The 26,564-nt window shown below is 40.4% G+C and overlaps 1 protein-coding gene across 5 annotated transcripts in view; it reads left to right on the top strand.

The window, feature by feature from the left end:
- The window catches only part of MAP3K4 (mitogen-activated protein kinase kinase kinase 4), a 111,810-nt gene that overhangs the window by 68,308 nt on the left and 16,938 nt on the right, over positions 1–26,564 (top strand). For 2 of the 5 annotated variants that reach the window (XM_060167838.1, XM_060167842.1), the window contains exons 5-17: positions 2,257–2,403; positions 8,067–8,224; positions 11,628–11,744; positions 13,207–13,306; positions 13,407–13,490; positions 14,902–15,168; positions 16,527–16,676; positions 18,652–18,813; positions 19,305–19,438; positions 19,976–20,054; positions 20,872–20,950; positions 24,184–24,280; positions 25,094–25,246. In XM_060167838.1, coding sequence (XP_060023821.1) covers positions 2,257–2,403; positions 8,067–8,224; positions 11,628–11,744; positions 13,207–13,306; positions 13,407–13,490; positions 14,902–15,168; positions 16,527–16,676; positions 18,652–18,813; positions 19,305–19,438; positions 19,976–20,054; positions 20,872–20,950; positions 24,184–24,280; positions 25,094–25,246 — 1,727 coding nt within the window. The remainder of the gene's footprint in view (positions 1–2,256; positions 2,404–8,066; positions 8,225–11,627; positions 11,745–13,206; positions 13,307–13,406; positions 13,491–14,901; positions 15,169–16,526; positions 16,677–18,651; positions 18,814–19,304; positions 19,439–19,975; positions 20,055–20,871; positions 20,951–24,183; positions 24,281–25,093; positions 25,247–26,564) is intronic. The other 3 variants (XM_060167839.1, XM_060167841.1, XM_060167840.1) reach the window with 3 other exon arrangements.

Below are 26,564 nucleotides of genomic sequence, written 5' to 3'. Positions count from 1 at the left end.
TTTGGAGACTGGAAACTTAAAATTCACTCATAAGAGATAGTTTAAATTCTTAAATTCTTGTTGTTGTTACGTAAGCAGGTAGATGCCTGCAGTACGCAGGGCTGGGGTGTGTTTGGCCATTTTGCTGGCTTAGGCATCCGTGTGGTTTAAGCCACAATGACAACTTCTGCTTTCTTAATTATTATTAATTTGGGGCGGGATTTTCCAGTGAGTTTGCTACTCCAAGGGTAACAGAGAAATGGCTAGAAACAGTTGTATCTACCACAGTGTGTGCTGAAGAGCGTTTATATTTATGCCTTATGATATTACCGTATTGACATTCACTATATAAAATAACCATTTCAAATTTTGATGAAAAACAGTTACTATGTTTTGTGTGGACTGTGCTTGTCCGTCCCCGTGGAGTTTGAAGGGCCAGGAGTGACGCTGTTGGTTAAGTTAGGTGTGGAGCCGGGCGACTGATGGAACTGGAGGTGGAGTCCTGCACCTCACCGTCGTCGCTTCAGTTCTTATCGAGCACAGCCCGAGCTCTGCGTCCACCGGCGCACTACTCCCTTCTCACCATTTTGGTTCTAGTTACTTTCCTTCTGTCCACTTGGGCCACACTTTTCACTTGTCCTGCATGTTGTAGCGGTTATTTAGGAAGTTTTGGTAAAATGCTTACCTCTCCTCCCCACAAAACAAATACATACTTCAGGAACATAAGCTGCTGAAACAAGGGGGAGTTTACCTTTTACTAATGGGGCTGTTGTGAGGATTAAACAGTAATTTATGTTAAAACATTTTGCAAAGTAAAAAATCAATACTTAGATTAAGATAGCATTACTAAAGTAAAACTAAAATAGAAATTTTGGCTTTAATGCATTCAGATTGAGTTGTAAGCACCTAAGTGACATCTTTAACAGAAATTTATGTTAACACTTTTTAATGGATTTAACTCTAGCCGTTACTCTCTTACTGTGGGTAATTATTTTAAAAACATTTTGAAGGGGATCTTGTTGTAAAAGCAGTCCATGTTTATTTTAGAAAATTTGAAAAGTATGGAAAATGATAGATAAAAATGAAAGTTATCCTGTTATTCTGCCATTCAGAGATAAGCACTGTAACATTTTGGTGTATTTCTATCCATTTATTTTTCTGTATGTACATACTTTCTTCACATATAATTTAAAATAAAAAAGAAAAGAATATGTGTTTTCATCCTTAAATTTTTTTCAAAAATAAGATTTTAAGTGGCTGCATTAGTGTTCTACCATATAAGTGCATCATAACTTATTTAATTCCCATTGTTGTTTTGAATAATATTGTGATAAATATATTTGTATGTAAGTTTTAGTCTGCATCTCTGATTATTGCTTGAGTATAAAACGTAAAAATTAACTAGTGAGTCATACATTTTTAGATTCTAGAAAGTTTGTACCAGTTTACTTTCCCTGTAGCAGCACCGTGGATCCTTTCGTGTCTTGATAATGTATCTTAAAACTAGTACAACTGTGATCTTGTCTCACAGTCCCTGCTGGTTAGAATTCGAGGGCGTGTGACCAGCGTGTTATTGATAGAAGGACAGTAAAGGTCCTCTCATTGCACCTTCCCTCCCTTCTCACAGTACCTCCTGGGCCTACACGTGGCGGTTTCACTCATCCTTTTGTTTTCTTTCATTTTTCCCCCCTTGACCTCCATTTAATTTTATCAGATTAATCTTAGGTTTGTTTGTTTTTGTGATTGAGTTTTTTGATGGTAAAAGCCACAAATCACGGTAGGTAAACTTTGCTAAATTATTACAAAGGCCACCAGGCTCTGTGGTATGTAAGTATATTTGAATCTTTATTATGTTTTTGGTTAAAAATGACCAGTCGCATGAGGAAATTTTTCTCTTGTATCCCTTGTCTTGTAATGTAAACTAGTAGAAAAATAGATCTTTTTCTGTAGAATTTATTTTCTATAAAAATTTACTTGTAGAACAACGTATTTTAGCAAATCAGTTTTCTGCCTGTATGTTTTTCTTTGTGTATTCATGCTATACTGTTAAATACTTTTGTTTTCACTGATTTGTTTTATTTTAATTATTCAGTTGAGATCACTGAGATATTTATGTGAAATGAACTGACAAAGAATCTGGAAAATATTTTAGGGTTTTCAGAGGCAAGTTTCTCTTTCCCGAGCTTTTTGAGGATTTATGTGGAAAATGTGTGAAAACCGACAAATAATCTGGTCAGAGTGTGTGAAATGGTCGAACTTGTGCCTGTTGTCTTGCAGCTGGTGAGAGAGTGTAAGGAGGTGCTAAAGGGCGGCCTTCTGATGAAGCAGTACTACCAGTTCATGCTGCACGAGGTCCTGGACCACCTGGAGGAGACCGACTGCAACATCGATGCCTTCGAGGAGGATCTGCACAAAATGCTGATGGTCAGGACAGTGGGGAGAGATGTCTGACTTGTGTGTCTTCTCACACGCGCTGTGCTTCCCTGTGCTCTTCTAGCCTCTGTACTTCTGCCCCGGTTATTCCTTCCTGCTCACAATGTCTTCTCTCCTCCTTATCTGCCCACTGAAGATTTACTTTCAAGTTTTGTCTGACACTTTTCACCTTTCATGTGCATCTATCTATACCTTCTCTGAACTCTTACAGGGTTCTAATCATAACCACACTATTTAATACTTAGCGATGTACCACCTCTCTGTCCTCAGGTTTCCCTAATTAGGCTGAAGGCTGCACAAGCCAGGGGCTGTGAATGAAGTGCTTTTGTCTTCTGTAAGGTTTGGTAGAGTGTTAGTACATAGTAAATCATGTTAGAGTCATTAGGGTATATGCACAGATGATTAATGTGGCAGGTTGATGAAATAATACAGAAAACAGCAAAGCTTGCAGGCATATCGTTTTTGGAATGCTTTCACCCTTGCTTGACATCTCACTGTGTCCTGCCTCAGGATGGCTGCAGCACCTCCAGACACCACCCTCACTTTCTAAAGAGAAAGGCAGAGGGGAAAAGTCTCCTTGCCAGCTAAGTCCAGAACAGCGAAAGCTCTCCTGGAAGCCCCACCCAACAGATGTCCCCTACATCCTACTGACCAGACCTTTGTGTGGCCCCTTCACTGTAACGGAGGCTGGGAATGCAAAGATTTAGCTTTTCAGCCTCTGTAGTAGAAGGAGAGAAAGAAGAGTGTGGCTGGGGAGGGACTTATATTTGACATCTTACGAGAAATAATTTTGAGTCTGAAATGATTTCCTAATCGTTTGGGAGAATACATAAAAGACCAGAATGTGTAAAATGTGGCTACATTTTGAAATACTGTATATATTGCTTATGTCAGAAAAGTCTTTATCATTGAAGAGTTATGGTAAAAAACAGCAAGGAAATTAATTTTTCTCTCTGTGGATGATTAAACCAGAAGTTTAAAAAGACAAAATGTGCTTTGCTTTCCAAACTGTCTTAGATGGCTTTACAGAGGCGCACGCCACACCTTTTACCACGTAATCGCTGAGGCAGGAAGGGTGAGATTAGGCAGGAAGGGTGAGAATTAGGCTGTGCCTTCCAGGTCATCCACCTCCAGCCCTTGGTGTGCCTGTGAGATGTCAGAAGGCTCAGTTAAGGGAAGTACCGAAATTCTCAGCTGGTTAGAGCTAGAAATGCTTAGGATTTAGTTTTGACTCTGCTGCCAATTTTCTGTGTGAGGCATCATGTGCCTTAGTTCATCTCCATAATTTCACAGATGAAGAACTAGAAATTATCGATAGTTTTAAAATTGTGCCCCGAAGTGTGCTAGATGGATTAGTGCAGGGGCATAGTTTGCAAACTGGTGGAGCCCAAACAAAGTCAGTGTTTTTGTCAGGAAGGGAGGAGCGTGTGGCCTTCGGAGAGGCGGTCACCTTGTTTGCTGCTCCACCTGCCCTCCTTTAGATGCGGAGGGCCCGTCCACGGCGAGTGAGAGCTGTGGTCTCTTGGGGTGTGAATGGTCAGTAGGCAGCAGGGCATGTCCCCATAGAGGACATACTGCCAGACAGTATCCTGTCCTGTAAGCCGGGGAAGACCGCCGAGTGAGAGATGGGTTAAAAGGGCGAGGGGAAGCAGTGATCAGCAAATTACGATGCAGGATATCTGTGACTGAGGGGTCTTTACTCTGTGCTGCATCAGCCTTCCGACTCGAAAAACGGAGGAACTTACGCATGCAGTTGCTTCCGAGGAAGTAACTGGTGAGTACTGGTTTGAGCCAGCAAAACCAGATGGAAGCTGTGAGCTTTCTTAGGTCATTTCCCTGGTCCTGGCCTTTAGAAACAACCAAAACAATAAACATAGTATGTGATGTAGGAATATGTGATAGACAGATTGAAGGAAATCACATAAAAAGAACTTAAAAGGAGTGAAAATATGAAAATGATGAACAAGACGTGAGAGTTGTAGGAGACACACAAGGGAGAGCTCAGACTTGCACAGTTAGTGTTCCTATAGAAGAATAAAGGACAGAGGAGCAGAGAAGACTCAATTTTCCATTCTAGAGATGTTATTGGGTGTCTGCTGTGTACCACGCAGGCATCGTGCCGGGTCCTGAAGGCTCGGTAAGGAGCATAAACGCCCTCTTGGAGTTTAAGAACGATGGGGAAAATGACTGTTAAATAATTGTACAGACATAACATTACAACGGTGAAAAACATCAAAGGAGAGACACGGGCCTTTTATGGACTCTCACAGTAAGGTCTGAGTTCATGTGGCGGTGAGGCAAGTCTCTCAGGAAGGGACAGTTGGAATTTATCTGAAAGTTGCTGTGTGTATTATAATCCAATTTATGTAGTAATAATTTGAAAGCTTACATAAAACAATACTGTATCTTGTAATTTGTGTAATAACAGATTATTTAAAAAAACATATAAACCAGAAGGGGACATACTAAATGCGTAATTGTTACCTCTGAGGAGGGAGGAAAGAGAGAAGTGAAGAAAGAACCCAAGGAGAAATTAACTTTGTGATGTATTATTTCTCATCGAAAAAATATCTAAAGCCATTATGACCAAATATTAACATTTGTTCATTCTGGATATTATTTGTAAAAATATTTTAAAGCCACTTTACTTTTTAGTTAAAAAAAAAGAGCGAGAGAGAGATTGAAAGGAACACTTTGCTGACAGAGAAGGGAGCAGATGCAAAGTTTCTGTGATGATGCAGGATAAGGGAAGCAGCTTTGGAATGAAGGTTCCCAGGAAAGCCTTGGGAAGGGACCACTGTGGCTGCAGTTAGAGGAACAGCCTGGGGGGATCCAGAGTCAATGGGAGAAGACCAGGGAGAGACTAGTCTAGTGGTGCACACGCTAGTCCCTGGATTGCAGTGGAATAGCGTAAATTTAGGAAAAAGCATAAGGATTCGAAAGAAGCGAAGGAAGTGAAGTTGGCAGGACTCAGGGTTGGATTGGATATGGGGGAGGTATCGAGAGTGATTGCTGGCTGTCCAGTTTGTGCAGCAAGATGAATAGTGAAGATGGTAGGTCCAGTGAGAGTTCTTTAAATCGAAGATACCCGAGACCATTGGAAAGCCTTTGGCATTGATTTTGTTAACGGTAAGAGATGAAAGAAAATCTCACACGTATATATATATATATATATATATATATATATATATATATATATATATATATATATATATATATATATATATATATATATATGAGAAAGGAGCAGACTGATGGTGTCAGGTTCCTCGGGTATCACGAGGAAACGGGTCTCAAAACACAAGTGCTGGGCTTAGCAGGAAGCACAACTCCTCTACTGTGAAAAAGGGAAGGATGGTAGGTAACAGCATGTAGGTTTCTGTTATTTGTTTCATGACGATGAGAGCTTTTATATCTAATGACTTAAAGTTTTTTTGTGAAGAGAGATGAGATCAACTGCTGAGAGTGGGTTAGGATGGGTTTTGGCAGTTTGAGGAAAATGGAGAAGTTTCAAACTTGTGGTTGTAGAGAGAAGGAAAGTGAGCTGAGCAGAGGTACAAGTATTACCAGAAATGTGTGCTGTGTGGTTGGTGAATGTGACTGTGTAGAAGAGAGACTCCCCCCTGTCGTGTGACTCGTGGCCCTCAGCTTCTGGGCCGTGCGGATGGGGAAGGGAGCTGGGCTCGTCTTGACAGGCAGGTGAGAAAAGGCAGGTGGGAAAAGGCAGTGTGAGCATTCCAGGAATGGCAAGGTGTAGGACGGTGGCAGGGACATGAGCGTACTGACAGGAGTACTGAATAAGGAGGACAGGGACCCAGGGAAGAGAGGAGTGAGTTGGAGGAAGAAGAGGAACCAGTGGACTGGAGTTCCAGATAAAGTGAAGAGAACAGTGTAGAGGGGGGAGTTGGGCAAGCAAACTGGAGCGAGGAGAGGAGGTTTTAACATCAGTGTGTTTGAATTGGGCTTTGAGCGGTTCTGGTATCGGCAGGATCAGAAACAAAACCTTGTCAGAGAGGAGAAAAGGTGGTTGGAACTGGAGGCCAGGGGGGAACGGAACTGAAATGGTGTCAGGGCGTCGTGCACCTGATGTTAAGTCACACAGCTGGTGGCTGAGCCTGGGATGGAGAGAAGACTGAGTCACAGGCTGGAGTCTGACAACTGATGGGTAGTTGATGGTGTGCAGAGGGGGCATCATCGATGGTCTGTCTGATGACATCAGTCTTAAAGGGGTAGGGTATTTCTTTTGTTTTGTTTTTAAGTAAGACTGTGTAAGAGTGATGGTTTGAAAGTAGCAGTGGGGTGCACGAGGATGCCGACTGTTTGCAACCCTTGAGATATACTGTGAGATAGTTGTCCCTTGAGAGTGCTGTCAGGGAGAAGTGCAGCTCTCAGGACAGCCAGGTTTCAGGGAAGCCAAGGAGGTGAAGGAGCATTCCAGGAATGGAAAGGGAGGTCCTGGGCCCGCTGAACGAAAGACTTGTTTCAATTGGATGAGATGGTCATAGACCCATAAGTTGCAGGTTCCGCACACACAGCTGTATTCATAGTGGACCCGGGACTGGAGATTCATGCTGCACAGCCTGGATGGAGGAGGACCCGGAATTATCCAAAGATAATTGGCAGTTTTCTTAAAATAAAGACCCCAGATTTTTGCCTACTGAAAGTTATTGTTGGGTCTCAGAAAATATTCATTTCAGTGAACCCTAAGATGTAGCCTGGTGAAATAATTGAAATCCAAGACTAGAGAAAGGGTCCTGTAAACATGTACGCAGGGAAAGGAAGCCACCTTCAGGGAGCCGGGAGAGTGGCGATTAGTGGCATCAGTTTTCTTTATGCTAACAGGACACACTGTGTTAGAAGGCAGTAGAGTAATGTCTTCAAGGTTCTGAGGGAGAGAATGTGTAACTTAAGTATTTTATACCCAGTCAAGTTATCCTTTCAGTAAAAGAATCCACAAACAGTGATGTTTCATAATATAACAATTGTTAACCTGTCTTGAGAAAACCTCCTTGATAGTAAAACCCTGCTAAGCGACAGATAAGTCAAGATAAGAATTTAGGACTGGGAAAGCTGTTGTAGAGGACTTGTGGTGGGCATAAACCCCACCTTAGAAAGATTGGGTATTTTGGTTATAGATCACAATCTATATGTCATAAACCTTGAAAAATTATATCATGAAAATCTGGATGTTGGGAAGGTATAGTGGGGAGAAGTGTGCTCATTTCCTCCTCTTAACATGTAAGATACCATCTAAAGTTAAAATAAGTAATTAAAGAAATAAAGGTCCCAACCTCTTAAAGGAATGTTATTCACAATATATTAATAATGAAAATTTCTGTATGCTATTTTGATTTTTTTAACTTGATCATACTTTTCTATACAGTGCAAATATTGTAGTTATTTTCTTAGTAACTTGCAGCAATTGTGAATACTGTGTTAAATTGCTGAGGAGTTGAGTTATACAATTAAAGAAAAATGCTATTTTAGACATCAGTTAGCAGCGATGCAGAATCTCGCTTCTCTCAGCTTCGTGCCTCAGTGGTCCCTCTTCCACTCGCCCTTCTGATTTGTAGCTTTCCTGTTAACAGAGATGAAGGTTGTGGGTTGTTGAATTCTATTCTCAAATATCTCCTTTTACATTTTTGTATTTTAAGGTATATTTTGATTACATGAGAAGCTGGATCCAAATGCTACAGCAATTACCTCAGGCATCTCATAGTTTAAAGAATCTGTTAGAAGAAGAATGGAATTTCACCAAAGAAATAATCCATTACATCCGGGGAGGAGAAGCACAGGCTGGAAAACTTTTCTGGTAGGAATCCTTATACGCCTGTCTTCCTTTCTCACTTGTACTCCTGGTTTGCTCAGTTCTATTCTACATGTTTGAATGTTTAGTTACATGAAAATGATAATCAGTCATATCTTTTGTGTGCCCCTCTCCCAAGTGTTGTTATCCTTAGAGCAGTGGTTTTCAGCCAGGGGTGATTTGCCCCCTGGGGACATGTGGCAGTGTCTGGAAACAGTTCTGATTGTACTGACTGGGAGGGACTACTGTCATCTAGTGGGAACAGGCCAGGGATGCTGCCAAACATACTACAATGCGCAGGACACAGGACAGCCCCCCCAAACAAAGATTATCCACCCGAAATGTCAATTTTGAAGTTGAGAAATCCTGCCTTAGAATACACCCTCTTGGTTATACAAAAGGGGGAGAATTTAAGGCCTCTGACAAGCAGAGTAGACCTGTAGACCTTTTGTATCAGTCTTGGCGGGCACTTCCAAAGCCTAACAAGTACGTATTTTCACTGATACTGTTTTGGGAATGTAATACGAATCACAGAATCTCTTTATAAACTGGGTATTTACATATGGTGAAAGAATTGAAACGTAAACCAAGGAAAAGCATTAGGGAGGGGGGAGTGCTCACTGGTCTGTCTGTTCTAGGAAATGAATGTATCTTCTCGAGTACAGGCACCTGAATGTTGAATGTGGGGTGCGTGGTGTTTGCTGGGGGCCACCCCCCTGCCGACTGACTGAGGACCAGGCCTTTGCTTGGCTCTAAACTCTGCTGCAGTTCTTTGGTGCTGCCTTCTCTCACTTGCCCCATCAGCCATTTTGTTTCTTCATTTCCATTTTATGAGTTCTTTTATACCCAGCTCATGTTTCCCTCCCCTCCCTTTATGTGCGCTCTTTAGGACTTCACCTTTTACAGAATTCTCTTCTCACTTCAGAAACTCATTGTCCTCACTCGGATGGTCTTTGTTCCATGCTCAGCATCTCAGGATGTTGTATTCACTTTTCTGCCCTAACCACCAGTCTTTTTATGTTTTCCTCTGTCTTTAGTTTGAGTGAACAGTGAACTTGCTCTTGTCTCAGGACTCATCCAGTCCTTCAGGCCGAGGTTCCCAGTCTGTCCTGTTTTCCTATTCAGATTGGTTCTCATAGTCAGCCTTATGAAGAAATGCATTCACTACCATTTTCAGCATCTCTCCCCCTCTTAATTTTCCATTGTTCTGCTTTGCCTGTAATTTCTTCTGTTTGCATCTTCTGTTCTCAGGCTGTCAAGCTTTGTTAAGGAAATTTTTTTACAAGGTTACTGTTTCATTTCACTACCAATTCTTGTTATATAATTTCTTTGTACCCTCACTTTGTACCCTGTCAGTCTTTCTGTTTTTATCTTTTGCTTGTCCTTCAGGTTCCTTTCAGTGCAGTGTCTGGCCTTCAACTTCATATTCGTGTTCTGAGAAGCTCCAGAGCTTTTCCATTGCCTCTGCTTTGGGACTGTCCACCTGCACTGTTCTAGTTCTGGGCGTTCGTTGTGTCAGTGCAACATTCTGCTTCATACACTGTTTCTCCCAGGTTCGGTCAGTCTTGACATTAACCCTGACTCCTTTCTTTCTCTCACACACCACCTCTAATTCCATGTGGCTGTCCCGTCAGAATACATCCAGAGTCTGACCTCTGCTCACCACTGCCTATTTCCCCTCTTCCCAGACTGTTATTTCTTGTGTTGCTGTAGTAGCTCTCTTAAGTAGTCTCTCTGCTTCTGCCCTTCATCGTCTATGGTTTATTCTCAGTGATCTTGTTAAAATGTACATCAGACCATTTTTACCTCCGCTCCAGATATGCCAGTGGCTCTCCTCCTTACTCAAATTAAAGTGAGAATGCCTAAACAATGGCCCGTAAGGCCTGGTACAGTCTGCCTTTTCGGTAAATCGTTGTCCTCACCTCCTAGGTTCTCCTGTGCTCACTCCGCAGCCACAGGAGATTCCTTCCTGTTTTTCGTAGGCTGGGCCTGCTCTGTCCTCAGGCTCTTTGCACTTGCTGGTCCCTCTACTGGGACTGCTCTTCACCAGTTATTTCCATGACTCATTTCCCCACTTCCTGTAGGTCTTTGGCCACGTGTTACCTTCTGCATATTAAAAGTTGAAATTCCTACCTGCAAGTACACCTTAGCTTTCTTCCCTATTTTATTTCTCTCCATAGAACTTATCAGTATCTGAAATACTGTATATATATATATATTTTTAATTTTATTTATTTATTTTTCTCCATTCACTGGAGGGATTTTATCTGTTTTGTTCAGTACTGCTTACTCCATAACAGATACTGAATATTTGTTGAATAAATTGATCCTGAATATCCTTGTATACTACTGCTCTTAAAAGCATGTTTCCGATCAGGACATTTTCCCACTCGGTTATTTTTAAAGCCCACCCTCTTTGCCTACCAAAGGACACTCACACAGTTACATGACATCCAGGGCCTTCCACAGCACGGCCCGGTTGCCTTCCTGGTCTCATTTCCCCCTCCTCTGCTCTTTCCAGGTTGACAGTTCCTTTTCACAAACATGCCTCTTGCTTAACACATCATCATGCCCTTTGATCAGTTCTTCCTGGACTTTCCTTCCCCCTCCTCCATTCTCTTCCTGTCAGAGCCACTCTTCCCACTGTTGTAGTTGCTACAGTTCTGCATTGCCTGCAAGGCCCATTGAACTCATACCTTCAGCTGGGTTTGATCTCGCTCCTCAGACAGCTCCCGTAGCAGTTACCATCTGCCCCATCCGATGTTGGTTGTAGACTTACCTGCTCTGTCTTACTAGGTTATAAGCTCCTTTTCATCATAGAAGCCAGTAAGCTGCTGTTGAGTTTTTACTAAACTCATTTAGATTGATTTTATATGCTTGGGTTTGCATTTTAACCCTAGTATTTAGATTGTATACTTGATGAGAAGCATCAGCTGATTAGAGTAGTTCATGTTTATTGACTATGAAAGCTAACTGTGAGGGAAGTTTTTAAAAACAATTGCATTTAAGGAATTCACTTTATTTCTTATGCCATCATTTAGTTCATTAAGCTTTTAAAAAATATTTTGTTGTAGATATATGTTTGAGGCCATTTTACACCATTTTGAACATTTGTTTAAGATGAAAATAACATTTGTGTGATAATTACATAGCTACTGTGAATGTAATTTAAGATTTTAAGGTTTATAATGAAAAACTGGTTGTAGAACAAAGGTACATACATTCCATAATAGAGATTTCTACTTGTTTCACATTAATCCTGATTTTATATTAAAAGAAAATTCTCACTGTCATTGATGTTTAAACTATTAAAATAATAGCTGAATCTTTGAGTTTCTCATTCAAGAATTAGAATGAGTGAGGACAGTTTTTCTTCTCTGGTTTACTTTTGTTGTTTTTGTTCCCTTAGTGACATTGCAGGAATGCTGCTGAAATCTACAGGAAGTTTTCTAGAATCTGGCTTACAGGAGAGCTGTGCAGAGTTTTGGACCAGTGCCGATGATAGTAGTGCTTCAGATGAAATAAGGTTGAAGTTGCATTTTCTTTCCTCTCCCATTTTTTATTTCATGTAGTTTTATTCTTGGTAATGAGCCTGAAATGAGCCTTGTTGAAACCAAATCATGTTAGACTTGAAGAACTTGGGTAGTAGACATAAAGGGATTTATTTCTTACTACTGTATTGTCTTTTTATATGATCCCTTAGTTATGGTTTTATGTAAAATTGTCTTTGAAGGTGACTTTTATTTAGCCTAATAAAAAGTGTCCTTCGAGAAAATGTTGTTTAAGTTGACTAAAAATGAGTAGGGTAGAATTTGTTCACATGTTCTGGAATGTCTTTAATTAAATAATTGTTTCTGTCCTTTAAAGACTCTGTAGCAGTCCATGAATACATTTAATTGATATTTGTACATTTTTATTGTTTGTATACTAAGCTTATCCCTTCTGTTGAACTTTAAGCTTGAGAACCCGAAACCATGGCTTGCACACCTACTGCATTTCCTCCAATTCTATGCAGATGGCATTGAGGATGAACCATGTTAAAGTGCTGTTTTTGTGGCATATGTAATACTCATAGAGCTATTTAGTGGCCAATTATCAGCAATATCCTATGAGTCAGCATTGAAGTGCTCAGGCAGAACTAACTTCTCTAGAGATGTTTTCTCTCACTTTCCAAAATTTGATAAAAAAACACATTTTTGGGTTTCAGAACACTGGGATGTCTTTATGCCAGGATTAGAGAAAGAAGTGACCACATAGGCTCTCACCTGGGAAAATACCTAATAGCTGAGAAATGGGGTGAATTAGTTTGTAGAAGGTCTTGCAGTTTTGAACGCAAACATGGAAGATTCAAAATACGAGAATTCAAGAATTAAGATGGTGAAGTAGAGAATGGGTCTGATAATGCCCTGATTGTTTACTAGGGATGAATCTAGACGTGGGTCCACGTGCAGTGATTTGTGGGGCTGACTTGTCCTGGTTGCAGAGAGGCCACGGGCCTTGTGTACATCCCTTCCCAAGTCATAGCTCAGCAATGTCCTGTTGGTGGATTGAAAACAGCTGTGATGGGAGTATTCTCACCATGAAAATTGGCAAACACCACACAAGGCAATATTTTGGGGGGAGCAGGTTGTTAAACGTTTGCTGGTTCACTACTATTATATATATATATATTCCTTTTTAGTTAGATTATGAGCTGGGAGTCAAGAACTTACTTCAAACTCCAAGAATTATCCTAATGAAGCCTTTAGAAGATTGAGCATACTCCTATTTGGAGGTTATTAAGTGTGCCTTCCTTATTTAAAAAATACAAGTACTTTCTAGAAAGCTGTGGGGAGCAAGGTTCTGAATATTATGAATCCATTCCCAACAATTGCTAGCTTCTAACATCTTCGGTCTCTATTAACGTGATTTGGAATTTGCTTCATCTGTATTGTGTATTTCTTGGCATACCGTAATGTATTCTAACTGGATTTCAATCAACTTGGCAGGAGATCTGTTATAGAGATCAGTCGAGCACTGAAGGAGCTCTTTCACGAGGCTAGAGAAAGAGCCTCCAAAGCACTTGGATTTGCTAAAATGCTGAGAAAGGTGAGTTAGCAATCCTGATTAATTATTATTTTTTTCTTATTTTTCTTTTATTTTTTAAAAAGCTAACCCTAAAGAAGTTTCTTTGTAACTGTGATCCTAGGACCTGGAAATAGCTGCAGAGTTCATACTTTCAGCCCCAGTTAGAGACCTTCTGGATGTCCTGAAATCAAAACAGTACGTTAAGGTATGTATTTAAGGTGGCATAATTATTTTACCTTTCTTACTTTACTCTAAAACAGACAGACTTTTTCTTAAAGATCTAGAGAGTAAATATTTTAGGCTTTGCAGTCCATATGTGGACCCCAGTTTTAAGGCTGTCCCATAATTTCCCAATGCAACAATTAGAAAAAGTTTTTCATACTTGACTTACTAACTTGTTTTAAGAATACAGAAGAAAAACCCCAAACATTTACTCATACAATATAATTTATCAAATTAGTTACACATATATATTTAAAATAATGTCTATAAAGTCATGTGTTGCTTTTAAGTAATTGCTTTTTCACCCTCACATTTCCTGAAACAATTCAGATTTTCTACGTGAATCTTTGACGTCAGTGTCCTGGCCATCACTAGACCCACTTTTTGAGTCACCATGTTTGCTCTCATTTAAGCTGTTTGAGCTTAGTACTTTCAGAATATGTGTATGATGTCACGGGAAGTTATATCCCACATGTGTTTATGTGTGACTCGCACAACGTAATCACATATGTACCTTGTTCCAGTGATCTTTAAAAGGCTATTTACGGTGCCCCTGTCAAGGATAATTAGTGGATCTGTATTAACATCTTTTGCCTTTCACTGAGTCAGGTGACTTTCTCTTTCAAAGACGTCGTGTGGCCTATGCTCCCCTGGGATTCTGCTCCTGGTGCGATGACCCTAGTCACCAGTGCCCACTGCAGGGCGTTGCTCTGCGGGAGCAGTTTTGCATAAAAACTGCACTGCAGTGGCATTCACTGAGGTTGTTTCAGGCTGACATTCTTCCCCTGATGAGTGTTCTCTTTGTTGTTGAAAATAAAGAGATTGGAGGATTCCTTGTATGCGGAGAAACTTTACCAAGCCTCTTCCCCCAGTATAGTCACACTCTCCCTCCTCCAGTCACACTGAACTGAGTTACAGTCGGCTCTCCGTATCTGCGGGTTCTGCAGTCGCTGATTCAACTAACTGCAAATTGAAAATAGTTAGGAAAAAAACATTCCTGAAAGTTTCAAAAAGCAAAACTTGAATTTGCAACATGCTGGCAACTGTTTACCTAGCATTCACATTGTATTTGGTATCATAAGTAATCCAGAGATGATTTGAAGTATACGGGAGGTTGTGTATAGGTTACGTGCAAATACTACGCCACTTGATATAAGGGACTCGAGCATCCACAGATTTTGGTATCCGAGGGGGTCCCGGAACCAGGCCTCTGTGGATGCCCAGGGACGACGGGACTTGCCGTTCCCTTCATAGCTCTAATTAATGCCTTTCCCACATCTCCTTGCCCAAACCCACTTGACTTTTTCTAGGTTTTTTTTGTTTTGTTTTTTAAATAACATTTCTATAATATACTATGTTCTTTAATTCAAGATTTTGGATTGTTTCTTTTCCAGGTACAAATTCCTGGCTTAGAAAACTTGCAGGTGTTTGTTCCAGACACCCTTGCTGAGGAGAAGAGTATTATTTTGCAGTTACTCAATGCAGCCGCAGGAAAGGACTGCTCGAAAGACTCATACGAACTACTAATTGACGCCTATCTGCTTCTAACGAAACATAGTGACCGCACTCAGGACTCAGATGGCAGCTGGGCCACGTGGGAGGCACAGCCTGTCAAAATTGTGCCTCAGGTGGAGACTGTCGATACCTTGAGAAGCATGCAGGTCTGTCTCACTCCCAGTCCCTGCCCCACCGTTCCCCACCCTGCCTGGAAGCAGTATTGCTTACTTAAAATACTTTTAGGAAAAAGGAATTGTTAGCAGCTCGTGAATGATTGGTTTAAGCAGTCTCAAGTATCCACTTCCCCAAAATAGACCTTGATGTGTTGATAGATAGTTTTGTAGCATTATTGTACTAAAATGTTCGGGCAAATTCTTTAAGTATGTTCAATTATACCAAAATATTTGAAAAGTTTTATTTATATCTTTCCTTACTCCAGCCATGTATGTAGTTAGATCCAACCACCCCTGATCTGAAAGGAGTTATCTACTCCTTTAACTTGTAGTTGCAGAAATCCCAGTTCTCCGAGTACTCTGATTTGCTGGCTACTTAAGTTTTCATTTTTGTAGTCAAGGTTTTCACCTGCCTACCTAACAGGGATCCCATGACAATCTGTGTAACTCAGTAATTCAAACTGTAAGAAGCCTCCTCATGCCTCTGTGTTCAGCTCTGGAACAGCGGTGGTGAGTGCACATGTGCACCTCGAACTCAGCCAGACCAGAGCTGGGCACCCTGGCCAACTGTCCCCTCAGCTCTACGAATCTGCCTTCTCTCTTGTATTCCCTGTCTCAGTGACTGGTGCTCTGTCCACTCAGTTGTTTAAACCAGGATGTGACAGTTCATATAATTTCAGCCTCCCCCCACTTCCACTTAGTCACTAGCCCAGCACCGAAGCCTTTCTAGTAAACGAGCCTTTCTCTGCATCCCCAGAGCAACTGCCGTGGTCAGACCTTATCACCCCTTTCCTGGACTGTTGCAGGGCCCTCCTTGCTTCAACCCTCGCCTTCCCTCCCTCCAATTCTGTATTTGTTCGCTTGTTTTGGTACTTCCAGAATGATCCTTATAATTCATACATCTCATCACAGGTCTACTCAAAATACTGCAATGACCATCACTTCAGCAAGACAAATAATAAAGTCTTGGTTTCTGTTTCATGCAAGGCCCCTCATCTCATCCCACTCTTATTCCTGCATTTTCTATCTCCACATGCTGCTTCAACACACACACAAACACACACTCTGCTCCAGGAGTAATGAATCTCTTGGAGTTCTAGCATACTTCAAAGACTTCATGCCCACATAATTCCGTGGGACTCCTCCCCATTGCGCTGGAGATCAGAACCGTCAGTGCCCCCTGCAGTGTGCTGCTCCATGGGAGCAGCTATGCTTGACAACTACTTTCTGATCAGGTGGTTGCTGGCCTGGTGGCCCTGAGGTTGGTCTTGTTCTGAGACTGGGGGTTGAACTAGAGTGGAAAACTAAGTGGGTCTGTGTTTAAGCCCTGTGCTTGCTTTTCTTCCCAGGTGGATAATCTTTTACTAGTTGTCATGGAGTCTGCGCATCTCATAATTCATAGAAAAACTTTCCAGCAGTCCACTGAAGGACTCATGACTCTACGCCAGGAGCAGACATCCAGTCAGCCCGTCATCGCCAGAGCTTTGCAGCAGCTGAAGGTATTTCACCATCAACTCTACCGTAACTAATTTATTTACGTTTGGTGTAATGCTAGGGAAGAATCAGTTTGTTATAATTTAAGTCACTCCAGGGACTTGAACTCTTACAGTGTCCTCCCCACTCTCCCTCTCTTCCATTTTCCCATGTGTCTAAGTTAAAAATTTCCTGGATCTTTCTTGGAACTGTGTAACATTAGAATTGGAGAGGATAAAAATTTGAATCGTCACATGACTTCTTAATGGTCACGTGGTTGGTTAGTATTGGACTTTTAGATCTCCTCATTCCTAATCCAAGTTTATTTCTCCTTTAGCAATTACCAGTATTTACTAGAGGCACCTTAAGTCAAAAATGTGTAATTTAAAAGAAGAGTTACTTATTCTTTCATTCAGTCAAATTAATTGAGAAAGCTAGTTGCAGACAGGCAGAAAGGCCTTCAAGTTCATGACAAGGCAGAGCCTTGCCTTCTCTGCCATTATTTCCCATTTTCACCTGCTTCCTATTTTGCACTACATTTATCAGTCTTGGTCTCATGCACACTTTCCCGCAGCCCTTCAGTCTTCTCAGTCACATTAAGGCTTGACTTCTTGAAGAAGAAGGACTTCTTGAAATTACAAGTAGTTTTGATAAACGTTTGTTTTCCTTTTGTCAATCTGATTTGTCTTATTTATCTATAAACATTGTTTCTTACAGATTGTCACCCCACTCAGATACCAGGGCAGGGGACTTTTGTTTTTTCTTTTAGTTTGAGTTAATGAATTCTGGAGAGTACAAAATTATATAAGATATTGATTATTCTTGAGCTTAAGGAACTTGTAGCCTTAAGGATCTAAACTGTCACACTAAAGTACAGAGGAGGGAGAGATTAGATCCTCCTAGTAGCATCTGGGAATTGCTGCCATGGAGGCATTTCAGCTTGGGAGTATTTCAGAAGATGCAAATTGGGAAGGGACCAATAAGAGAAACATTTGGGCATTGGTGTGTGAGGATCAGGGTTATGAGAAGGCTCGCTGAATATCAGGCGGTCTGATTTGCTTGGATCTTGGTGTATACAGTGGAAAGTAGTGAGAGAGGAGGTTAGTAAAATCAGGTGGGCAAAAATCAGGCTGTTGAGAGATTTTGGATGTCATCTTCTAAGCCCCAGAGAATTGTCAAAGATTTTGGAAGAATATTTTGGAATACTATGTAGAGGAACTACCTGATAGAGACGTGTACATATGTGTGTGTTTAAGGGTGGGTAGAAAGGGAACCCAGTTTGGAGCTGTTGTACTATTAATTAGGGAAGAGAAAAAAGCTTGAGCTAGGGCAGGGTTTCTCAACCCCCATACTGGTGACATTTTAGGTCAGTCAATAATTCTTAGTTTGGGGGAGCTGCCCTGTGTGTTGTAAGATGTCTGGCAGCATCCCTGGCCTCTGCACAGTAGATGCCAGTAGATTTCACAACACCCCCCCACCCCACGTTTGGACAACCAGAAATATCTCCAGACGTTGCCAGTGTCCCCTGGGGTGGTAACATTGGTCTCGGTTGAGAACCCCCGAGCAGGGGGATAAGAAGGACAGTACGACTAATAACACTGTGGAGGTCATTTAGAAATCATAGTTCACTCTGGAATTGAAACCGTACTTACACTTGAGCAACCACCGAGGGGAGAAAACAACTGGTGGTTGATAGGCAGAAATATCGAAGCTGTAAGCATCTATTCAAAGACCACCTTGTAATTAGGCATCATATTTTAAATGGACTGTTTTCCTCTTGTATTTCTTAAGTTTTTAAGAATACCTAATACAAATAAAAATGAAAATACTAATTTTTTTCCTATTTTTGGTCATTCCTTTTGAATAATCAAAATAAATATGACTGGAATATATTACAATGGTCAATGTCTGTGTGATGATGAAAGAAATCTTCCTCTAAAATACAATAAGTATTGTGTGATTTGTTTCACTTTGGATTAATTGTGGTTTGGGATTCTTTAGAATGATGCATTAGAGCTTTGCAACAGAATAAGTGATGCCATTGACCGAGTGGACCACATGTTCACTTCAGAATTTGACGCTGAAGTTGATGAATCTGAATCTGCCACGTTGCAGCAGTATTATCGAGAAGCCATGATTCAAGGGTACAATTTTGGGTTTGAGGTAGGTACAAAATAAGAGGAAAAACACAGTACAATTTTGCGATTGCTTTGTAACTTACTTACAGAAAGCATTAGGAATCTTGTACAGCAAATCTCATGATCTCATTATTGTAATCACAGCTTAGTCAAGAATGTCATCTTACATCCCTGTTGAATATCAGAAATGCTGGGTTACTTTTAAACTGTCAGATATTTACTCAGTTTTTATTTTGTGTTAACAGCTATCCACTTACATTTAAAAACCTTCTTTAAGAGATGTTTAATATCATAAAAGCATATTCTTAATTTCAACTTATGAGGAAGACATTTGTGAAATTGCATTTTAAGACATTATTTTCTCTGTAACTCTTCACACTCTTTTTAGAATATGTGAAGTTCATTGGCTTTTGCTTTTCGTTTTTAGAAAAATGGCATTTAAACAGCATTATAGTGTTTAGGTATTTGTGTAATGGTTTTCTTCTTAATCTTGATATACGTGAAACCTTCTTACAGTATCATAAAGAAGTCGTTCGTTTGATGTCTGGCGAGTTTAGACAGAAGATAGGAGACAAGTATATAAGCTTTGCCCGGAAATGGATGAATTACGTCCTGACTAAATGTGAGAGTGGTAGAGGGACAAGACCCAGGTAATGACCACGTAGGGTGGCTCCTTCATGAGCCATGTGGGGTTGCTGATACTTCATTCTTATATTTTATGTGGGATTTCTGAGCAGATGACACAGAAAGCATTTTGAACTCTTTGGTGATCAGTGTTTTTCTTCCTTTTTTTAAAAAACAAACCTATTTACATAGAAACCCCCATAACTCTTGGAAAACTTTTTCTTTTGTGATTGTTCCAAAATGGGTTACCTTTAAGCAGTGCGCATTCTCCCGGGACAGGTCGTCCTGCTTGCTAATCTTCTTTTCTCCTTCATGAAATTTATGCCTCTTATTTAGTGTAAATGGAAAAGAAATTGGTAACCTGTTCCTTTACTAAGAAGCTATTTGTCTTTCTCAAAACATGATGTAAACTTACTCAACACGAGGCAGATGACAGAGACACAAATGCGTTTTGTCCTAGATGATAATTTTCTGATCAGATTACTTTTCAGGATTGTATGGACTAAAGTGACTGTGGCGTTCGCTTGATGGTTTTGTGACTCTTGAACTTTTCCTCGTGACAGGTGGGCAACTCAAGGTTTTGACTTCCTGCAAGCCATTGAACCTGCTTTCATTTCAGCTTTACCAGAAGATGACTTCCTGGTATGGGATATTCTAAAGTGTTTTTCCTTAAAAAAAACCCAAATAAGTTGATCACTCTCTATTTCTGATTGTGTATCTTTTTATTAATTTAAAAGCGGTTCTGAAATATTTTTATGTAATTGTCATGATAATGCCGAGAGGTTAAAGCACTAATAGCAGAGTAGGACGTTCAGTGCTCTTTTTATAACAATGTTGTCCAGCTGACCACGTCAGTGTACGGTTGTTCGTGCAGCCTGGCACTTACAAAACACATGTCGGTCTTGTATTTTGTAAAGTGCCGCTGCTTTTTAGCAGCTCCATGAAGAGCGAGGAATAGCTGTTTCACTTCAGTGTTAGTCGCCGTGCAGCACGCGGGATATTAGTTCCCCAACCAGGAGTTGAACCCACGCCCGCTGCAGTGGAAGCACAGAGTTTTAGCCACTGGACCGCCAGGCAAGTCCAGTGTGCGTCATTATAGAGCATAATGGCAAATGTTAAATATTATCACCAGTATCCAGATAAATTCCATCAGATCAGAAAGATGTTGTTCAAATGTGAATTCACTCATTTTAGCCTCCAAATAGTAGAGGAGATTACAGGAGTCCTTTGCTTGTGTACATCATTGCATTATGGGGAGCTGATAAAAAATGGAATTGTATATTATCTTAAATTATGTACGATTTATGTTTATACCTATTTTCTTTTAAACTAACTTTGAAAATATTTACTTAAGGATAGCCTGTTTTCTTTTAAATATACCGAAAGCCTAATTTGTGCGACTTATATAATTGAGTGTACATTTTTTCTCTTTTCCTTTTCCATTTCCTTTGGTTTCTAGAGTTTACAAGCCCTGATGAATGAATGCATCGGCCATGTAATAGGAAAGCCACACAGTCCTATTACAGGTTTGTACCTTGGTAAGAAACCAGTTAGAGCGTCTCTCCTAGAACCTACTGGTTTGGGTGAGCACATTGTCTCATCATTGCAGTTATTTAAAATGCTATAGAGGTTCTCTGAGAATATTCAGGAAAATGACAATGAAAGTTACAGGAATGAGGTGTATACATAGAGAACTCCACAGTAGTCTTTCTGAATTTAACAGGAAGATTAAAATGCAAGCACAAGGTGGTCTATGCTTGCCCACAGTATTTAGTTAACTACAGGTTTTTTCTTGTTACACCAACACTCTCATTCTGTTCTCCCCCCTAAATTCTTTTCCCCTGGGGAGGAGAGACTTAGAGAAATAGTTGTCTGGTAAGAAGCAAGGCCTTTCTTGCTGCAGGTGGGTGAGTATAATTGTTCTGCCCTTCCTTTCTCACCTTTTGAAGGAGAATGAGTCTGTTTTCTTCACAGCTTTCCAAAGTACCCATTCCTCACTAATGTAGAAAATTCCTAATTGCTCCCCCCATTCCTATTTGGTGTTACTTAAAAAAAGAAAAAAGTTAAGTTCTGCTGTAATATACCTAAATTACTGTTTTCAGTTCCAGTCGATATGTAGCTTTACAGTGTATGTTGAAACTTTAAAACAAAATATGTATCAGAAAACAGCTGTCTTACCCTATTCTTGAGATAGTAAACCAAAGCAAAACTATATTTATATGTAATAAACAACCAAAACTAAAAACTTAGAAATCTTAAACATTTCATTTACACAAAAGAAAATAATTCATGAATGGTACATTTACTGAGCAGCAGCTGTATCTTAAAGGGTACTTGCTAGCTACTGAAAGTTTAGTAGACCAGGTCTTAATGCTTGATTTCTTTAATCTTTAAAATTCACCCAGTTTATACCTCTTTTTCTCCCAAGGCTGCTATGAAATGAAAGTTATCATTTATAAAACTATTTGAACATTTTATATAAAACGTGCTATAGTCTCATCAATCTTTTGATTAAGCGTATTATCATAAATACTTAGAGTTTCTGATTTCCCAAAATATTTCCCTAAGAATACATGATAAATAATGCAGTAAAAATTACTTCTTTGAAGTATTTTATTACATAAGGAATCATTTTCATTGTAGAAAAACATTACAACGTAGAAAATGTATGTAGTAAACATACATGTAGAAGAATATTACAAAGGGAAAAAAACCTCATACCCACATAGTCCACAGGTCGTCACTGCTAGCATGTGAGCCGCTGACTGCCTGGCCCCACACTGCGGGCGGGACAGTCGGTTCACAGCACTCTCTGTGGGCACGACTTGGCCTTCGTCCTCTCAGCCACTGGGATGGTGGAAACTGCACTGGACGGAGAGCCAGGTTGCCTGGCATTGAGTGACCTGGGGCTGCTCACTGAACATCTTTGCGCCTCCCCTACTAATGCTTAAAATCAGATGCTAATGAGGGTTCAATACTGTGATGACATTTTGTAAATTGTAGCGTTCTACACATGGTAGGAGTCGTCATTTGGTTTTGTGCTCTTTCCTTACAAGAGGAATTAATGACAGTGAGAGCACGTTGTTGTCGTCGTTGCTGCTTACTCTTTTCTCTCCCCCTGCTCTACCCTCATAAGGATGGGTAGATAGACACTCTGTCTTTGTAAGCAGATGGTAAGAGTCTGGTATAGAACCTTCTACATTTTCTGTATACTCATATAGTTACACGGACGCATTCTACTGCACCTTCCTTTATGCCCATATAATCACGCAAGCACAGATGCCATTGTTTTTTTTCCTGCCATTTACTGTATAAAAATTGGATCACATTGGATATTAATCTCTGACAATTGTAGAAATCCCTCCATGTCAACAAGTATAGATCCAATTCATTCTCTTTAGTGGCTACATTGTGTCCATTGTGGTTATTCTACATACAATTCTTTCCACCATTTCCTTATTTGTTTGGTTAGTTTTGCCATGAAAAACATCTTTATGATAAATGTTCACCACTAGTGAAATTTGAGCATCTATTTTATGTTTATTGGCCATTTGGATTTTCTTTTCAATGAAGTAGCACAGTTTTGTAACAGTTAGATACACATACTCTTAAAAGAAATGTTCTGTTTCATGAGTGAAGAATGTTAAACTTGGGTGTGTGTGTTTTAACAGAATGTCTTTATGTTTATACCTTCATGGGAAAATTTTGTAGTAATTTTGGACTCAGTAGCTCTCAGTACGTTTGCTGCATTAGAGACATCAGCATTCTCACCAAATCGTTTTTGTTTTTTCTTTTTGCCTTTGAATTTGCCTATTGAATTACTTCCATTTAAGGTTGTGATAGTTGAGATAATGAGCCAGAGATACAAATTGCCTGGGTTTCTTCATAACAATTACTTGATTTTTGTTTTGCAAGTTTTCCCTTCAGATCTCTGCGTTTTTGGTACTCCTCTCTCTCCTGTGTAGTGTTACTAAAAGTAAACAAAAACCATGAAGAAGTGTTTTCATTTAGGATAAACATATTTAGAATAAAACATATATATGTAGACTAAAATTATTAACGTGAAGAGAAAGTATGACACTTAAAAAAAAACTAGGGAGGGTTAAAACAAAGTTAAAAATCAGAGGAAAACATGTTAGGGAGAAATAGACAAAATATATCATATTCATGACTAGTTACATTTAGTCATTGGGGAAGTAGAATTGTCAGCATTTTTGTAATTGCTAGGTAAGGTCTCTTTTTAAATTTTGGTTAAAATTTTATCTAGTTTTTAAATTTTGTTTTAAATCTTATCCATATTTACCTTCTACCAGAATATTTAAAAGAAGAAGAGAAGAAAACATGTTCTGAAAAGAATAATCAATTTAAACCAGTGTCCATCCTCCTGATTTGGTTTAAAGGAATTAAATAAAACTCCCAGTACTCAGGAAAATGACAGTGACCTCTCCCCAACTCAGAACCTATTGAAGTATCACCCCTGACCAGAATCTTTTTAAAAGTTCAGACAACATAAGGAACTTTTTAGTGGAGAAATGCCACAGAAACCACATTTTCATCTGTCTCTAAAATGTGTAATATAATTTTATTAACTTTCAAAAAGTGACATTTTCCCAGCATTTGTGTATGTAGTACGATTTTCTTACTTATATAAATGGTTTTATTTTGATCACCAGCAAAAGTAAGCCACCTCCCATTTCCACTGAATTGCCTGGTTTTCCAGTTTTCTGCTGACCCCTTAACAAGTTGCGTTTGTCGCTCTTTTCACTGGCAGCCATTCATCGGAACAGCCCCCGTCCTGTGAAGGTACCGCGGTGCCATAGCGACCCTCCTAACCCGCATCTGATCATCCCAACTCCAGAGGGATTCAGGTATTTGGTGCTTGTCTAGTTGTTTGCTTTCTGGATTCTTCTCTGATGTGCGTGCTGACGCTCAAGAGCTGCTGATGCTTGCTCTGATACCAAATACTGTTTTCTGTGTTCTTGTTTATACATTTTCAAAAGCTCTTATTTTCGTTATCTTGAAGACGTACCACAGTGCCTTAGTTACAAAAGAAGACCTGCAAGTTTAAAACAGACTTGCACCTTTCAAGATAACTTAGTTTCTCAGCTTATTTATAACCTCAAGCTACTAAATGCTTTCCAGCTTTGGAATAATTCTTTCTTTTCCTTTCTTTGAAAAATAACTTTAGGAAAACAAAATTGAGTGTGCATAGCATGGTAAACATTTGAAAAAAGGAACTAAATGTCATTTTAAAAGTGGAGAAAAAACTGGAGTGATCCTTCCAGTCTTGACTTTTATGTGTGTATGTAACTACGAAGCAACTTAAATTCTAAAGTGAGTTCGGAAACTCTAGTACATTCAAAATACTTACTTTGAATGTGGTGGCATTTCTGCATCTTGAAGTAGTGAGCATCTTTTCTCCCCTGTATAATCAGTTTTTAAAAGTTTATTTTTTTTTACATTACTTGCTAGGAAAGGACCACAATTATTGTTGAAAATAATTAGTTCGAAATTAGTTATTTTTCTTTTTCATATCTAGACCTGAATCTCAAAGAACAGTTTGCATTTTATATTTGAAAATTATTTTTGGCTTCCTCACCCGACTTTATTTTTAATGGAAACCACGTGAGAGCCCATCCGCTGTCTCACCTGTGTTCCTGAAGCTCTTCTTCTCCTCCCAGCACCCGGAGCGTGCCTGCGGACACGCGGAGCCTCAGCAGCCCCGCCGCCGCCGCCGCCGCCGCCGCCGCCGCCGCCGCCGCCAGCGGCCGCCCCGGCCCCTCCGGCAGCGACTCTGCGCCGCCCAAACCCATCAGCAGTGCCCATGAGACCAGGTAGTCTCCCGACCAGCGTCACGTCTCCTCCCCCCGCCCCTGGGTGCGCGGCCGCCGTGACCTCAGCTCTGGGGATGTGTCCCGGGACACGTGGGGCCTGCTTCCCCGCGTGTGTGACGCTCAGGGGCCCTCCGTGGGGGGTCGTGGTCCCAAGGCTCCAGCACAAGTCGGTAATCTGCCTGATGTTTACATTTCTTTGGCACAAATGTTAACCACAATGGCCAGAGTCTCTGCTCATAATAACCATGAAGAGAGTGTCAGGGGAAAGGGCCCAGGACCCCGTCCACTGACAGGAGAGTCTTGGCAAATAGTGCCTTTCCTGAGGAGTTTCTGAGGAGTCGCTCAAAGGTGACTTCTGGGTAATACCATTAGGTGGTGATTTGTTTTTCTAAGAGGATTACTTTTCTCACTCGGTTTCCTAATTTATACAGTTGTTGATGAGAAGTGGTTTATAGTAGTGGAAAAATGAGCTCATGTGGTTTGTATCTCATATGGAGACTAGACCATTACTGGAGAGAGCTGTCAGATGTCTGGCAGGCTCCGGAAAAATTTAAGTCTCTGGCATGAAGTCTTTTGTAGAAGTACTGAGGCTGTGGCAGTTCTTCCCATTCTGGCTGGGTTTTTTTTTGGGGGGCGGGGCAGGGAGGGTAGAGGATTTCATCAAGGTCTCATATGCTTAATGGAGAAAGGACACTTGGTGGCCCTTAATTCCCCCCTTGTGCCTGGTAGAATGGGCACCGTCACTATTCTCATCTTCCCATAAGGATGACGATAGAGTCGAACAAAACTGACCAAAACAGATGCAATTTTGAGAGAACTCAGTGCTCTGTATCCTGCTCCTAAGAAAAAATCCTAGTATGTTGGCAGAAACATGACACATGCTTTTAGAATTTCAAATAGACTAAAATATTTTTAGACAGTTTATAACAGTCTAAAATTTCTACAGATTGTTCCGTTTTTCTCATTCACTAAAATAATTAATATTCCTAATTTTTAGTGACAACTGTCTATAACCTAAAAAAATGCTGAAGTACTTTACAGCTTAAGCAGTCCACTAAAAAAATTAACAATTAACGTTGAACAGATTCCCACTTACCCTCTGCTTCTCACGTTTAGAACATTTCACGGCAGACATTTCCACATGTGCTTCATGTCCCTGCAGGGGGTTGAAACTGTCTTTATTCTTCATGCAGTAAGGGAAGCGATGTGCCCTAAAACGCAGTCATAGTTGAGAACACTCAGCCGGGACTGTGCTTCACACGCAGTTTCTCCCCAACAGGAGGTTTCGTGAACTCTGGTTGAGGCTTTTGTACGTTGG

The sequence above is a fragment of the Lagenorhynchus albirostris genome, chromosome 12 (assembly GCF_949774975.1).
Source record: "Lagenorhynchus albirostris chromosome 12, mLagAlb1.1, whole genome shotgun sequence".
Lineage (NCBI taxonomy): Eukaryota > Metazoa > Chordata > Mammalia > Artiodactyla > Delphinidae > Lagenorhynchus > Lagenorhynchus albirostris.
Note: the sequence above shows the minus strand (reverse complement) of the source record. Positions and strands in the feature narration are given on the sequence as shown.